The sequence below is a fragment of the Maniola hyperantus genome, chromosome 2, assembly GCF_902806685.2.
Source record: "Maniola hyperantus chromosome 2, iAphHyp1.2, whole genome shotgun sequence".
NCBI lineage: Eukaryota > Metazoa > Arthropoda > Insecta > Lepidoptera > Nymphalidae > Maniola > Maniola hyperantus.
Window position 1 is genome coordinate 15516751 of NC_048537.1, and position 15730 is coordinate 15532480.

At 37.1% G+C, this 15730-nt stretch overlaps 1 protein-coding gene across 2 annotated transcripts; it reads right to left on the minus strand.

Moving 5' to 3' along the window:
• Positions 1-505: 505 nt before the first annotated feature.
• Positions 506-13706, minus strand: LOC117993204 (acyl-coenzyme A oxidase 1-like). Of its 2 annotated transcripts, none has more exons than XM_034980958.2 (13): positions 13459-13706; positions 9152-9308; positions 8643-8811; positions 7799-7922; positions 6516-6760; positions 5673-5836; positions 4910-5072; positions 4303-4493; positions 3718-3867; positions 3298-3403; positions 2397-2549; positions 1656-1772; positions 506-1322 (listed from the first exon to the last, which is right to left on the minus strand). In XM_034980958.2, the coding sequence occupies exons 1-13, from the start codon at positions 13592-13594 to the stop codon at positions 1179-1181; spliced, it is 2019 nt and encodes a 672-aa protein (XP_034836849.1). In that variant the 5' UTR covers positions 13595-13706; the 3' UTR covers positions 506-1178. The 2 variants fall into 2 exon arrangements, with proteins under 2 accessions (XP_034836849.1, XP_069363219.1); XM_069507118.1 differs by lacking the exon at positions 13459-13706 and adding an exon at positions 12651-12657.
• Positions 13707-15730: the final 2024 nt, after the last annotated feature.

Here is a 15730-nt window from a genome sequence, read left to right on the forward strand (position 1 = left end):
TGCACCGCAGTTTGACGCTCTTTATAATCTCTTTACAACGTCAAGGTTGCAATCACGTGTTATACCAATGCCGTCAATGGAGCCTAGGAAGCAAAATTTTAAGATATTTCCCTGAGTTGAATAAACTTAATGTTACCAAGTCGGAGTTTTTTTGCGGTGTTTCATCATTGTCGTCTCCACCGATCAAAGTCCAATGCTGGATGCAAGTTTATTGTTGGGATTTCCACACTCCACAATTTTATGCCACTTGTGACCAGCTACTTCCTATGGCATGTTCGATATCGTCTATCCTAGTGTAGGTTAGTGCTTAGTAAGTAGAGGTTCCAACAACACTGTAGTATTTAACATTGAAAAGTATTTCAAAAGTAGTTTTTTTTATCTGTAGTTTTAAAACAATCTAATTTATAACTTAATTACGATGTTTTGCGGCATTTATAATCAATAGGTATTATATAAGTAGTTTAGCTATTAAATAAAATACCACCTACAGTTTTTTAATCACTCAATTTATTTATCATGTCAAACAATCACCATACCAAAAATATAATTTATCTTATCACAGATATAAAATTTATTTACAATAGCACTTTAAATTACGTCTAAAATATATAACTACTCAATTATCTACTAGCTGATAATAAGTCCATGGATCTACTTTCTTTACTAGGAGCAGGAGCTCACCAGTCGAGTTTTGAGTCATGTTCTTAACGTTCTTTGGTATTCGTTACAAGTATTGAAACCACATTCCACCTTACACAATCTGTTAGAATGTACTATCGACTCGTGTACACTGTACCCTTATTACAAAATCTAGAAAATGGTGCTTAATAAGTTAGAAACCTTAAGTAAGAATGTCTTTTTCGGCAAAGACCATCGTGAATTCCTTGGCCCTGTCAAAAAATTCAAAAAATTCTTACGAGATTATTAATTACGATTAATCGCATCTTTCGGTCTGGCAAATGTTTTGCGCGAGGAATTTGCCTAACTATTCGTTGCAGAAATGCAATCAGTATTTTTTGCACCATTGCAAGCGGGCATAGCACCAATAATACCAGTTTCTTTATTCAAACTGTCTAACTTACCTACATTAACTTCGATTATTTCTGTTATACAAAATTCCCCAACAACAAAGTCTACAAAGTTCTAGAATTTACATATTATGGACTAGATCATTAAAATCATAACTTTCCAAGCATGAGTGGCTTGATGTATTTATGGAAGCTTGGGTTGACTGGCTCAGCGTTCAACGGGCTTTTCTGGGCTTCTTCCATCAGACGCTCATAGACACGGCCGTCGTAGGAGCCCAGAGAGGAATGTAGGATCTGCAACAAATATAAATTATCTATACCTATGCTTAAAATCTGTACAGTGTTGAAAAAACAAAGAGATTTACAAAAAATTTGATTCTACAGAGACCAATGAAAATTTTAATTGAAGAAATGTAAGAAAATTTACTACAACCTCTTTTGGGTATCTACTTAATTGTGCCCATCTAACAAAACGAAATCTAATCTCATACTATAGATACCATCGATCATACGTTCAGGATACAATTAGTATTATAATTCCTGATTATATGAATTATTTTTTAAATACAAATGTTATAATGATGGAACTATTGTAATGTATAGCAATATTGGCTCTGAGTCTCTGACCTCATCTCTTAGGTCGAAGGAATCAACGAGTCCCACGGCATTTGGTCGTAATTCTGCTAGAAGTTCTTCGTATCGCCTTTGCAGTTCATCGAGATCTTTTTTAGACACCGAAGAATACTGTAACATGAAACAAAAATCTTTGAGTAGACACTCTATTTACTTATCTAAAATTACACTCGTATTCGTCCGAAGAGATTAGCAGTTATACACTGTAGTACCGTGCACGCACCGCCATCCACTTTCACACGTCAGTTGAGGGTAGCTGAAAAAATAAAAACAAGCTCCCCTCCTCTCGGCCGAGAGCCGGCCCACCCCACTCATAGTCTTATCGCCATGACGGACTAATGAAGGTTCCTATATTATAAAACAGTAAGTTTAGTACATTTTCAAAAATCAAATCTATATTTGCCAGGTTTTTCGGATTCATAATGCACTATCGATATCATGGACCAAAACGAATTATTAAAACAATGGTTGACAGGCACCCAGTGGATGAACAAATCTCGGTTTTATTTATTAGAATTAATTAATTTTTAAGAATTACATATTCACTAACTACGGCGTTTGGTATATTAACATGAGCGTATGCTCATTTCAATATTACTTAACAGGAGGTTGATAAACTACCTAGTCAGTCAACCTGTTGAACCTCAATGAGTGCACTTAAGTCGAACTTTGAGTTTTTGTATGAAGCAGGAGCTAAGGTGAGTCAATCACTTTCGTAAGCTTGTACCTCTATACCTTTAACAGATCACCCGTCTTCTCGAGTGCCCAGTACATGAGATACAACACTGCCAGTTGATGCAACACCTTCCTCACGTTCTCACTCGATGTTTTAGTTATCCTTTTCATTTCGTTCCAGTATGTATCAATTAAGACGGCTCGACAATGTGCCTGTGAAAGTTGTAAATGATTTTAAAATCCTTTTTCTGCAATTAAAGTATTTGAATTTAAACATCGGGTTTGTTATTAAACAACGGTCGGTATTGTACCAGATCCTTTTTTCCACGCACATGCAAATTGTGGAATCAACTCCCTTCGACGGTGTCCCTATTAGATTACAACATGGAGTTATTCAAGGGGCGGAGCAAGAAATTCCTTAAAGGCCGGCAACGCATTGGCACTTCCTCTGGTACTGCAAATGTTCATGGGCGGTGGTAATCACTTAACATCAGGTGACCCGCCTGCTCTCTTGCTCGCTATTTTTATTTAAAAAAATCTAGAAACATTACGAAAATGTACTTAAACGATCAAAAGAAGAGAAGCGAGATTATAATGTACTTAACTTTTATAGTTAACGTAACATTAAAGTTGGCGTAAATCATTTTATATGGACGGGCGAACATTACATTATTGAGGCAAACATATTTTCAAAACTCTATCTAGGTAACGGCATACGAGTATTACGTAACTTTAATGTAATTTTTTATCTTGAAAGCATCCCTTTCTGTAGGCAAACTCGGTACTGAATTAACATCTTTATCATTATCAACCGATAGACGTCCACTGCTGGACGTAGGTCTCTTGCAGGGACTTCCACACTCCACGGTCTTGCGCGCCTCCTGAATCCAGTGGCTCCTTGGGACTTGTCATTGGTATGGTATTGTTGCTTTATAATTTTTGTATTTAATAGTGTTCTTACCTCTGCTGCTCCAACTAACTGAACAGTCGTCATGAGCCACGCACCTTCATAATCCATCCCTGATTTTATTCGATCTTGTATACTTTTTACACATTGAGCTATTTTACTGAAATAAAAAAAATGTTCATCTCCATTAGATAAAGATCCCAATATTTTTAGGAGGTACCTAAACTCCGTTTAGTTGTCTTGATATCTGCCACTTATTTTTTTCTGTATAAACATCGTTAAATCATCGTCATTATAATCATCGTTTCTCTATTAATATCTCAGCGTTAAGTATTTTTTTTATTTTCCATTAATGTTCCGCAGCGTCAAAATTGTCATCCATCGCTAACAACTATCCTTACTCATCCAGGTAATGTAATAGCAACTATTCCTCGCATAACGATAGATCCAAAAAAAAATCAAAAAGCAACATACCCTGCAGCAATCGCCTGAAATGATTTAATGATGCCCTCGTGAGTATTGTCCCATTTCACTCTTTTGCTATTTGCGGACCTATTCAAGTAAGATACAGTTTGCGTCACACCTTTGCCAGCTTCCGCTTGCTCCCAGGCTTTTACTAAAAACCTGAAAATTACGGCAAGTAATAGGTCAGAAAACTTGTTTAAAGAATGGTAAGAATCGACATTTAACCCTCGGTAAGTTTGGTTGTTTTAGATGAATCCAACTCATCGGAACTTAGTTGAACCATTGTTGATAAAACTTTAGTCACGTGGGAGGCTTCAGCCGTTGCGTTGCTAGACTAACGCAAAGACCCGCCAAGGGATTTAGCGTTTCGGTACGATTCCGGTTTCTACACGGGATCGTACCGAAACCAACTGGGTTTGGGTTGATATGGGTTTGATTTCTTCCAAGCTAACTCGCTTTCATCATAGACTGCATCGTCAGATACTACAAGGTATGGATGTGCTCGTGTGATGTTAAAAAGTACCCAATGCCCAAGAGGTAACGCGTATAGAGCAGATAGAGTAGATAATTGAAATGACATATTTGTCAGATTACCTCGCAGTCTGCAGAAGCAGAACAGTATAATCGCCTTCATAGGTCCTGGTAGCTGCGACGAAGGAGTAGAGGAAGGGCAGGTTTGAAGACAACATGTACCCGTGGCCGCCGCACGCAAATCTGCATTGCTCTATATGTGACAGTGCATCTGATGTGCTCACAGCTTTTAGACAACTTGATAATGCGTGAAGCTGAAATTATGAAAAACTATATGTTATAGTGTATCTATCGCATAACCTTCAACCGTATTCGCGAATAGAGACCGCTCACCAGTATGACAGGTTATGTAAGATGACTGCCAGCCAGCCGGACTTGAACCGTTAATACCACCGACCAGAGATTACATGAGGTTAGACCAGACGTGATTTTGGCACGGTTCTCAGTAGACAGATCTTTCGAAATATTTCTTCATCTATTCAAATTTTCTAGCAAATTAGTTAGTGTACACTAATTTTGATATTTCTTCAAAAATAATATAATCAATAAAATATCCAGATTTTCAAAGACTATTTACAACGAGGTTTTACCAGTTTAAGTAAAAGCGATGTCAAGATAGTAAGAAGAATCAAAAAAGCTAGTAAAAATGAAAATAAGTAAGTAGAAATACCTCAGGCAATGCATCAACGTTTCCTTTTTTCATGTCAGCCATAACCACTTCGTAGGTGTTCCAAAGCCAGCTAGCGGTAAGCTGGAAGGCGTGTGCGGTTGCTATGCATATGAATAGCTTGTGCTGCTGGGTCGGGTAGTCCAAGATTTGAGGTTCCGGCTCACTGGAATGTAAAAATTTATAATTAAGACTAATAAGATAATATGTTGGATATGATATTCGATGGAAACCGTGAACAAGTAAGTGTAGTGTGGGACACCCTGCAGCAAGATGGACCGACAATATGAATGAACCGGAAAGTGGCTGGATGAGAAAGGTTGAAGACCAGGTGTGGTATAATAGCGCTCTTTAGAAAAGTTAAGCAATGGACGTCCGCATGCTGAGATGATGATGATAAATAAAAATAAAAGACAAATAAATTATCCAATTTAGTGGTTTTACAACAAAGTAGTTCTTCCTAGCGATTTATTGGGCCTAAGTAGGACATCCTAAAAGAGAAATATTCCCGTTTCAAAGGATCTTCTAAAAGATAACCCCTATGCGGTATGCCTTGTGCCTATTTGTGAGTTAGGATTTACTGCCACTATGAGCAGTACCTCGCCGGTCTTTATCACTAAAACCTGACGATAATGACTTCGCTGCCAAAGTTACTTTTAAGTGATTGTTTAATAAATTTGCGCGACCTTTGCGCTGGTTTTAAACATATTGGGTAAAGAAGAAGAGGTGTAAGTACTAAGTCATTATGTTAGACACAAATACATACTTAGGTCTAAGTTCAGATTGTCTCCTTACAGCAGAGTACCGAATAGCTATAGTCGCAGCCTTTGAGATGTTGAAAGACATTTCGCTTACGAGGGTCACTCTGACGAATACCATTGTCCCGTATGTTAGTTTGCCATGCCGTGCTGATTTCACGTAAGTGCCATCCTGAAATAGTAACAATTTTGGTGAATTTGACTTGATAGGCAACAACGGAAGGAGGAAGAAACGTGCGTGGGTAGAAGATAAAGATGGGTTAACAACTTTAGGTTGTTAGCGACCAATTATTAGTAATCAAAGATTCGGTGATTCGGCTACAAAAAAGTGAATGCTTAAAAATGATTTCGCATAATTACTAACTAAAATATTATTTTGGATTTCCTTGCTAAATAATTTGTGAATAAAGCAGCAATTCAATATAGCTATTAAAAGAAAATACAACCGCTTGACTGTAATGGTTCCTAGGGTTGAGTGTAAGTTGTGGGAGTTTTACCCGACTGCAATTCGCTGCTTGTTCGTTTGGGCTTCGGCTCTAAAGGAAGGTTATGTTTTTGACCTGTATGTATGTATGTCCGTTCCAATGTCCGCTCGTAATTACTACTCAACGACTCACTCGATTTTGATGAATGATACGTCATTAGATTCGTCTTGATGAAGCGATATGATACCTACTATTCTATATCAATGACTGGGTACCTAAAATTCTTAAAATAATAAAGTGGCGGCTTTTCTGCATTAAATAATTTGCGGGCTTAAAAAGATGCAGTACGAACCGCAATCAGGGCTTTTTTGAAAAGTCTCACGCGCCGTTTCAGTAAAACGGTATACCTAATTACGAAAAATTTACCTTTTCAACTTTAGCATGTTTCATCAGCATATTCTCTCTAGGTATCCTAAACTGATTAAAACCCAGGAAGCCGTTATCTGCACTGCTGAATCCCATTCTAGGTCCTATTTCGCCAACTTTTATACCAGCGAGGGGTATATGCGTTTCCAGATCTCGAATTTGAACGATGAATAAATGGGTTCCGTGGCATTCCCCTTTGGTGTATAGTTGTGCCACCACTACGCAGTGATTTGCTGTTGTACCAACTGAAATAAATTAGTTAAGATGTTTGAGTGTTTATTGATTGTGTTGTTACCAAAAAAAATTATGTATTACTGTATTCCTATGTCGATGGATGTTTCTTTGGCTGGCAAATCTGAGATGTCAATTATGGCATCTCAGATAATCAGAAATCTGAGATGTATATTATGGCATCTCAGATAATCAGAAATCTGAGATGTATATTATGGCATCTCAGATAATCAGAAATCTGAGATGTATATTATGGCATCTCAGATAATCAGAAATCTGAGTTGTATATTATGGCATCTCAGATAATCAGAAATCTGAGATGTATATTATGGCATCTCAGATAATCAGAAATCTAAGATGTATATTACGGCAGGTTGGCACTAAACTTAGGTACTTTTATTGTTATCAAATGGCCAAATGTAAAACCATTGATGTTGGAATCTCCCTCTACTTATCTTCTAAATATATAAAAGGAAAAGGTGACTGACTGACTGACTGACTGACTGACTGACTGACTGACTGACTGACTGACTGATCTATCAACGCACAGCTCAAACAACTGGACGGATTGGGCTGAAATTTGGCATGCAGATAGCTATTATGACGTAGGCGTCCGCTAAGAAAGGATTTTGGAAAATTCAACCCCTAAGGGAGTGAAATAGGGGTTTGAAATTTGTGTAGTCCACGTGGACGCAGTCGCCAGCATAAGCTAGTCTAGAATAAGAATAAAAAATCTAGGATTTATTATGCTAGGGTTAAAACTGTGCATTGGTAGATCTCAATTATCAGCACTTAGTTTCGGACAATTAGTAACTACATGAACCTGCACAGTAAAACAACTTCTGTTCCAACTTTCGTGATGCATACAAGAGTACACCTATTTTAGGGTTACACCCATGTTTAGGGTAGGAAAAAGGAACCCTTATAGGATCACTTTGTTGTCTGTCTGTCAAGAAAAAGTCTTCAAAAGTGAAGCAAAGTGATCCTATAAGAAGAGTTTCCTTTTTACTTTTGAGGCACGGCACTTCCTAAAACTTAAGGAATATACTTACGCCCTCCTGCCCACCACTTGTAGGAAGTCAGTGTGGGGCTGTGAAGTACAAACTCTTCCTTCGCGGGGTCATACGTTGCTGTGGTCTCCAGACCCCTTATGAATGTTCCATGCCCGAGTTCTGTCTGTGGCAAAATATGGTACGAGTAAGTACTTATGTACGTAAGCTGTGATAGCCTAGTGGTTAGGACGTCTACCTTCTAATCGGAGGTCGGGGCTTCGATCCCGGGCACGCACCTCAGTGCACCACCGCACCAGTTATGTGCGTTTTAGTTCATTAAATATCACTTGCTTTAACGGTGAAGGAAAACACCGTGAGGAAACTTAAATGCCTGAGAGTTCTCCATAATGTTCTCAAAGGAGTGTGAAGTCTACCAATCAGCACATGCTGGCCATGGTAGACTATGGCCAAAAACCCTTCTCACTCTGAGAGGAGACCCGTGCTCTGTAGTGAGCCGGTGATGGGTTGATCATGATGATGATGATGATGAAGTACTTATAACTTACTAGCATACTAGCTGATGCCCGCGACTTAGTCCGCGTGAATTTACATTTTTCAAAATTCCGCAGGAACTCTTTGATTTTCCGGGATAAAAAGTTTCCAAATTTCATCCAAATCCGTTCAGCCGTTTTTGCGTGAATAAGTAACAAACATCCAAACATCCACACTTTCACATTTATAATATTATTAGGATTACGTGAAATCTAGTAAAATATAATCTGCAAACGCACCAGCAGCGATGGTCTTTTTTTGGAAAAATATTATTTCTATTAAATACTTCTTAATCTATATGTTTCTTTATCTGAACCTGTCGCGTACTATAGCATGTGCTATATGTATATACCTGTGCATAGGCCCCGATGATCTGCATGTCCAGGGCTTTGGGCAACCATTCGGCTAGCTGGTCCGGGGTGCTCTGCCCCATGAGCGTCGGCACGAACATGCCCAGGTGCAGCATGAACGGCGAGATGTCCTTGAAGAATGCATCCGCGGTGCGCCTAAGGACTGGGGACCTTAAATTCAATAATTGAAACCATTAACTTACTTTTGCTTTAATTATACTTTCCACTTGAATTTTAGAAAAATCATAAAAAAATTATTTCAGTTCATCTCTGCAATGTATTGAATAATGATAAAATATTGAATTGACGTACCTAGATGAAAATTTTGATCGACCCGAAAAAATTGGACCTGAGCCAAAATCTAAAAATGACTTTGTTTGAGCTTGGGCTTTTCCGAATAACACACTAGACAAAAATGAGTATATGTAATTTTTCAACAAACATTTTTAACTTTTAATGTAGATATAAAAAAAATTCTTTGTTGGCTTCCTATTAAATATTTCGTACTTACGCAAAATTTTCGATTCCCGTAATTTCCAGCATCTCGTGTCGGACTTTGTTGGAGTAGACGCAGGACTTCCTCACGGCGTTCTCGTAACGCTCCTTGATACTGAGGCACTCGTCGGGGACTTCGTCCAGTGAGTCTCCATTGTTTAGGGCGATGTCCTCTACCATAATAAAGAGTCATTTGCATTACTATAGGTTTCAGAGTCACTTTTAAGGGTTCCGTACCTGAAGGGTGTGTGACGGGGACCGGACCCTATTAGGTACTAAGCCTCCGCTGTCGGTGCGTCTGTCCATCCGCATTCGTCCGCCCGTCCGTCTGTCTGTCTCAGCGGGAACCTTAATAAGTAGTAGAGAGTTTAAATTTTCACAGAACGTGTTCTATTGCCGCTATAATAAAAAATAATAAAAATTAAAGATGGCTGCCATGAAAACGGAAAACAATATTAAAAGCTTAGATGAATGATAAAAGTGTTATTTCTTCCACAATGCCCTTTCCCTTAGAGTCATGACATTTGGTAGGTCTTATAGCACAAGTAAAGGAAAAAATCCGAAAACCGTAAATTTTTGGTTAGGTACATTACATCACAAAAAACTAATTGAAATGTGTTCATGAACAAATAATAATTAATATTTTCAACTTTCAAAGTAAGAATAATATAAGTACCAAGTTGGGTATCATATGAAAGTACTTTCTTTGCCCGTACATTCTAAAACAGATTTCTATTTATTTTTATGCTAAATAGTTTTTGATTTTTGTACAAAATTTGGACGAAAACAACTGTAGGAACCCTCGGTGCGCGAGTCTGACTCGCACTTGGCCGGTTATTTTCCACAAGGGCTGGGCATGTAAAAAAAAAAAAACCGACTTCGTTACACAAACACTAAAAATTGAAAAATAATTTAATTTATTACCGAATATAATATTATGTATACAAGAGTTAATATAGTTCCATAATAATATTTTTTGGTTCCGGTGCCAATTAGCTTTAGCTGCGCGAATCGTCTAGACTTCATATTTTTATAGAACTCCACAATGGCACCTCATTGGCACCGACCCCAAAAAATATTATTATGGAACTATATTAACTCTTGTATACATAATATATTCGGTAATAAATTAAATTATTTTTCAATTTTTAGTGTTTGTGTAACGAAGTCGGTTTTTATTTTTTTTGAGAAAAAAATTTATTTCACAATTTTTAGTGGCTCCATGGAATTATGCTATGACTGGTTAAAAATCTACTGTTTACTAAGCTATTACACTGATCGCGAGCAATTTACTCTTATCCGTTGAGGAGTTCCAGTATCTATCTTCGAAGATGTTCATCAGATCTTCACCAAATTGAAATGGGACCAACTTTGAAGTATACCCTTTCAAACAAAAAAGAATTTTCAAAATCGGTCCAGGCGTTTTCGAGTAATCGGGGAACGTACATAAAAAAAAAATATATAAAAAAAAAAGATTCCGACGAATTGAGAACCTCCTCCTTTTTTTGAAGTCGGTTAAAAATGGAGGAATAATAAATTGATACGTACTATGTCACGAAGTATCTACCTACCTATTAATATTGATTACGTATAGGTACAACAATGCTTAAATATTAGGTAAGTAGTAGCTGTCTCATTGAATTGAATGGACATTATTCCATTTCTTGACCACTCAGAGTTCAAGTGAGTTCAGTTAAAGTGTTCTTTCGCGCCGATTCTCTTATCTTTTCTCTAAAATAAATCTTGAGTATCTGCATCTTTTCTTTTTAATATTGCTAAAAAAGGACGGAGCATGAATAGGCTAGTTGACACTTTTTTTAAGTAGGTCTTAAATGGTTGATATTTGTCCTATTAGATCAAAAAAATTAACACTATATTTTTTTGCGCCCTAAAAACCGTAAAACTTTAATTTAAAAATATATTTTTCTTAGACAGGTGAAAACACTGTCGGCCATGTTTGGCCCATAGATTATCTGTGCTCTGACGTCATGCATTTGTAAACAACAGCATAACTTCCCAAAGTTTAATAAACATGACTTCTATACTAGTTTACATAGGGATGACATTTCTTTGTTTACATATTTAATGACGTCACATTATGGCTGACAGCGTTTTCTGCGTTACAAATAAAAATAAAAACTGTATTTTTTTAAATTGGATTTATATATCCATCCTGCGTTTTTAATAATTGTTATTGATATATTTCGTTGTCTTACGCAAAATACTATAATAAATAATCATTTATTGGACGAAATTAGATATGAGTCAATTAGCCTATTTTACATTTAAAGACTGTAAATTTTATATATTTAAAGACTGTAAGCTACGAATTTAAACCATAGGCTCGCGACTGGCAGCTAGAGGTTTGACGGCTTTAAATTAAATTAAAAACTGTCAAACTGTGTCTGTCCTTTTCATGATTATATAAGTAAGAAAAGGATGCAAATACTCTAAATTTTAGGTGTGTTCAGAATCAGCACCAGTTTCAGACTATACCTACTTACTACCTACTTTAGTAATTGAGCACAATTACTAAAGTAAATGGAATTTGCTGGATTTTTACTGACCTACAAAAAACTAGCAAAGAATTTTTACCTAAATTTATATTTAACATATTCATATAAGGCAACTAATTAGCGTGCTAATCAAGACAAACATACCTCTATTTTTGAATCTGTTTTTATCATTCTTACAATAATTTTGCGTTATTCCTCCTACCTTGAGGTACCTACCTACAGTAAGAATTTAGAATTAGAATATATTTATGTATGCGGCCGAAAGCGATGTACATCGACCTTTAGAAGGAGATAGCAGATTTGTAGAACGTTGTCCCTGTCGTTGAGACCCACTAAACGCTCTACAAAGCAGAAATGTCATTCTAAAGGCCGATGTAAATTACTTTCGGCCGCGTACTGTACTTTCTGAAACAGGTAAATATATAGGTATGTATTTTTTGTTTGTTTAAGTATGTACAAATTATTTAATACCCACAATTATGCTATCTTCCTTACGTAGTCTTTACCAACGCCACTCGATCTATCTGATAGTGAGTGATAATGCAGTCGAAATTGCACGAAATCATAATATTATATGTAACTTATCATATAACTGCATCGTGCTACCAAAGTCTCAAACTTCGAAGCCAAACAGAAAGCAGGAACTGTAGTCCGCGACAGGTTGAGATGGCTATCGGGGTATGATGCATGAGGATTCCCCGCACACCCGCACGTCACATGCGCTCGCCCGCACCGGGTCAGCACGGGGGCTATGCGGGTAAACGGGGCGTCCCCACCCCGATTGCTATCTCGATCTGTAGCGTACAATACCTAGGTAGATTATACTATTTATATTATTAGATGGTATAGAGATGGTAGATATAGCTCTTCTATATATTTTCTTCTAGTTATTATTCCAATACCTAATTCGTACCTGTTTGACTTCGTTATAGAGATCAACGCGGTCATAGCAAATTTTCCATTTATGTATTAAGCGCGAAATATTTACATAATAACTACCTTTACAGCTCTTTGTTAGTTACTTGTTTACTACTCGGTGCTTAGATAGGTATTATTGACCGAGTGTCAGAGCCTTATAACTTCTGAATTATTTATTGAACGTAATTATTTAAAATTTAAATATAATATGTAAAATGATGGCCTTCAGTCGAATATTGCATAAAAATTATAAAAAGCTTTATTTCAGTGGGGCTCCCATACGAAATTTAAAAACTAAACTATCCTATGGGAATTATGGGGCCATCTTAGTTCAGAGTTCAGACGAACCACTAGTTATAATAATTATTCCATTTACTGGTATGACGGTATAAAAAGTAGCCTCCTAGTTGGGAGGTCAAGGGTTCGATGCCGGGCACGCACCTCTAACTTTCCGGATTTAATAATGTGCGTTTTAATCAATTGGATAGCAATTGATTTAACGGTGAAGGAAAACATCGTGAGGCAAACGGCATGTCTGAGAGTTCTCCATAATGTTCACAAAGATGTGTAGTCTGGAGTCTCAAAAACTTTCTAATGCACTCTATCTTTACCTAGGGATAGTATTTATTTATCAGATTAGAATTTCCTACAAGTACATTAGTACTATTATATTATTCTGTGCTACGAGTAGGTATCTATAGTACGAGCGTAAGGTGTGTAAAAATACGAGACGTTAAGGTTCGTATGATAAGTATTAGTGTTTAGTAATTTGAAAAGATGTAGAGACGAAACGAGAAGTAGGTAGGTAGTCTAGTACTTAGGCATTAGAGTTCTTTATAAATCTTACCTAGCAACTTTTTCTAAACACGCCACACAGATTAAAACATACCAATTTTTTTTCTCTGCAAAGTTTTTTCCTTCCCTCCATCAATTATGTAGGTAACTTCCTCAATGTTAAAATTGCATTTTAGCCGCTCTTTAGCTAGATCCGGGTTAACATCGTATTTGGCTTTATTCGTCTTCATGGCCACAGTTTAAAAGAAACAAGACAATATGAACAGGTGTAGGTATTGTGCGCGAAAATGCACAGTCACACCGCCCGGTGGAGCTGTTTGTACTGAGATCGCGCGAACATTTTGTGTGCTCACCACTTGACAATTATTATAAGAGCTGATGAAGATACGTTACCTGTTATTAAACACTATAATATCCTAGTCTATATTAATATTATAAAGAAGTAAAGTTTGTAAGTTTGTTTGTAGGAAGCAGGTAGGAAATAATCTCTGGAACTACAGAACCGATTTTGAAAATTCTTTCACCAATAGAAAGTGCATTATTCCCGAGTTACATAAGCTAGAAACAAGTAATCTGTGGAACAGTAGTTCATCGGTACAGTAGCTAACCGATTTTGAAAATTCTTTCACCAGTTAGTAGATAACTACACTATTCCTGAGTAACATTCACTATATTTTCCCTAAAATTCGAGATTAGAAAATTTTAATAAGCTACCCTTGCGAAGCCGGGGCGGGTCCCTAGTTAGTAATAAAGAAAAATGTTTATTCAAGGCGTAGTATATAGGGAGGTATAGTGCATTCAAAATAAACTGGCGTGTTTCCACTTAAAACCGTCATTAACAATAACAATAGGATTAAGTCGTGGCGGGTGAATTCAAAAGTATCAACACTATGAGGTTGGACCGGCTCCTTTAAAAATGAATGGGCTCTATGAGTGTTTTTTTTTTGGTTTGTAACCCCTATTTTTTACGTGGTCTCAAGTGGAAACATGCAAGTTTATTTTGTATGCATTATACCAGATGCCCCAACGATGATTTTCAGTGGCCAGAACGAAACGAAACGAAAAGCGGTTCGATCCCAGGCACGCACCTCTAACTTTTCAGAGTTACGTAAAACGTATAGGTAAGTATGCGTTTTAAGCAATTAGGTAAATAGCACTTGCTTTAACGGTGAAGGAAAACATCGTGAGGAATTGCCATGCCATTGCCATGCCTGAAGTTCTCCATAATGTTCTCAAAGATTTGAAATCTGGCAATCTGCATTTGGCCAGCGTAGTGAACTGTGGCCAAACCCTTGTCATTCTGAGACCAATACCTAAATTAAGAGTGGAAGTCAAGGTTGTCGATAATCTATTGTTTGTGTCGTGGACTGGTGTTCATATAAGTAACCATACCAGCCAGCTAGTCAGGTCTTAGACTACTTATTCAATCAAGCGAGTTGATCTTTTGGACAGCTTGTATAATGCAGTGACGTGCGGAACGGAATTGTTATATATATCTACATAATAGATAGCATATTATTAGTAGTACGCGACAGGTTGAGATGGCATTCGGTGTATGTGGCGGAGGGACGCCCCGCACACCCGTACGTCACCCGCGCTCGCCTGTACCGGGTTAGCGCGGGGATGTATGGGTGTGCGGTTGTTGATTGCCATCTTGACCTGTCGTGTACTGTACATACAGGGTGTAAACGGAACGCTGGCAAAACGAAGACAGGTGATAGTAATAATGATGATATGATACCTACCACAAAAAAAAACGCGAAAAAAATATAAAAAAATCGATAATTTTTAAAAGTGTACGATATATTGCAAATAAAACATCTGACTGACGCTGTAGGTCAACGAACGTTGCATAAGTAGGCCACTCGGAGTCACAGCCGCGTCGTAGGTGGGGCATTGACCCGAGTTTTGCGCGCTAAACATTGCGGGTTTAAAAAATATTAAAACACTAAAACTACAAAACGAGGCAAATGGTTATTGGTATTGGATTGTGTTTAGGTAGTATAACAAATAACGTGTTTGTTATTATTACTTATTCACGCCACATTGACTGAACTGATTTGGCTGTTAAGTATCTGATCACAAATTTTTGGCTTTCGAATTTTTCCTTTTCCTTATGGTATAAGACACTGCTACATGATTCTAGGTCAACGGGAAGTAGCCTATAAGTTTTGGTTCCCTTGATGGGTCTTAACAGACCGACAGACAGTCAACAAAGTGATCCTATAAAGGTTCCTTTTTTCTCTAAAGATACGGAACCATAAAAATGATAACTCAGTTATATAAATACCAGTTTATTACATTATTCAAATATTTTTTTCTTTTTTTTCTTTTAAAAGAATATTAGCCATGTTAAATGACTAATA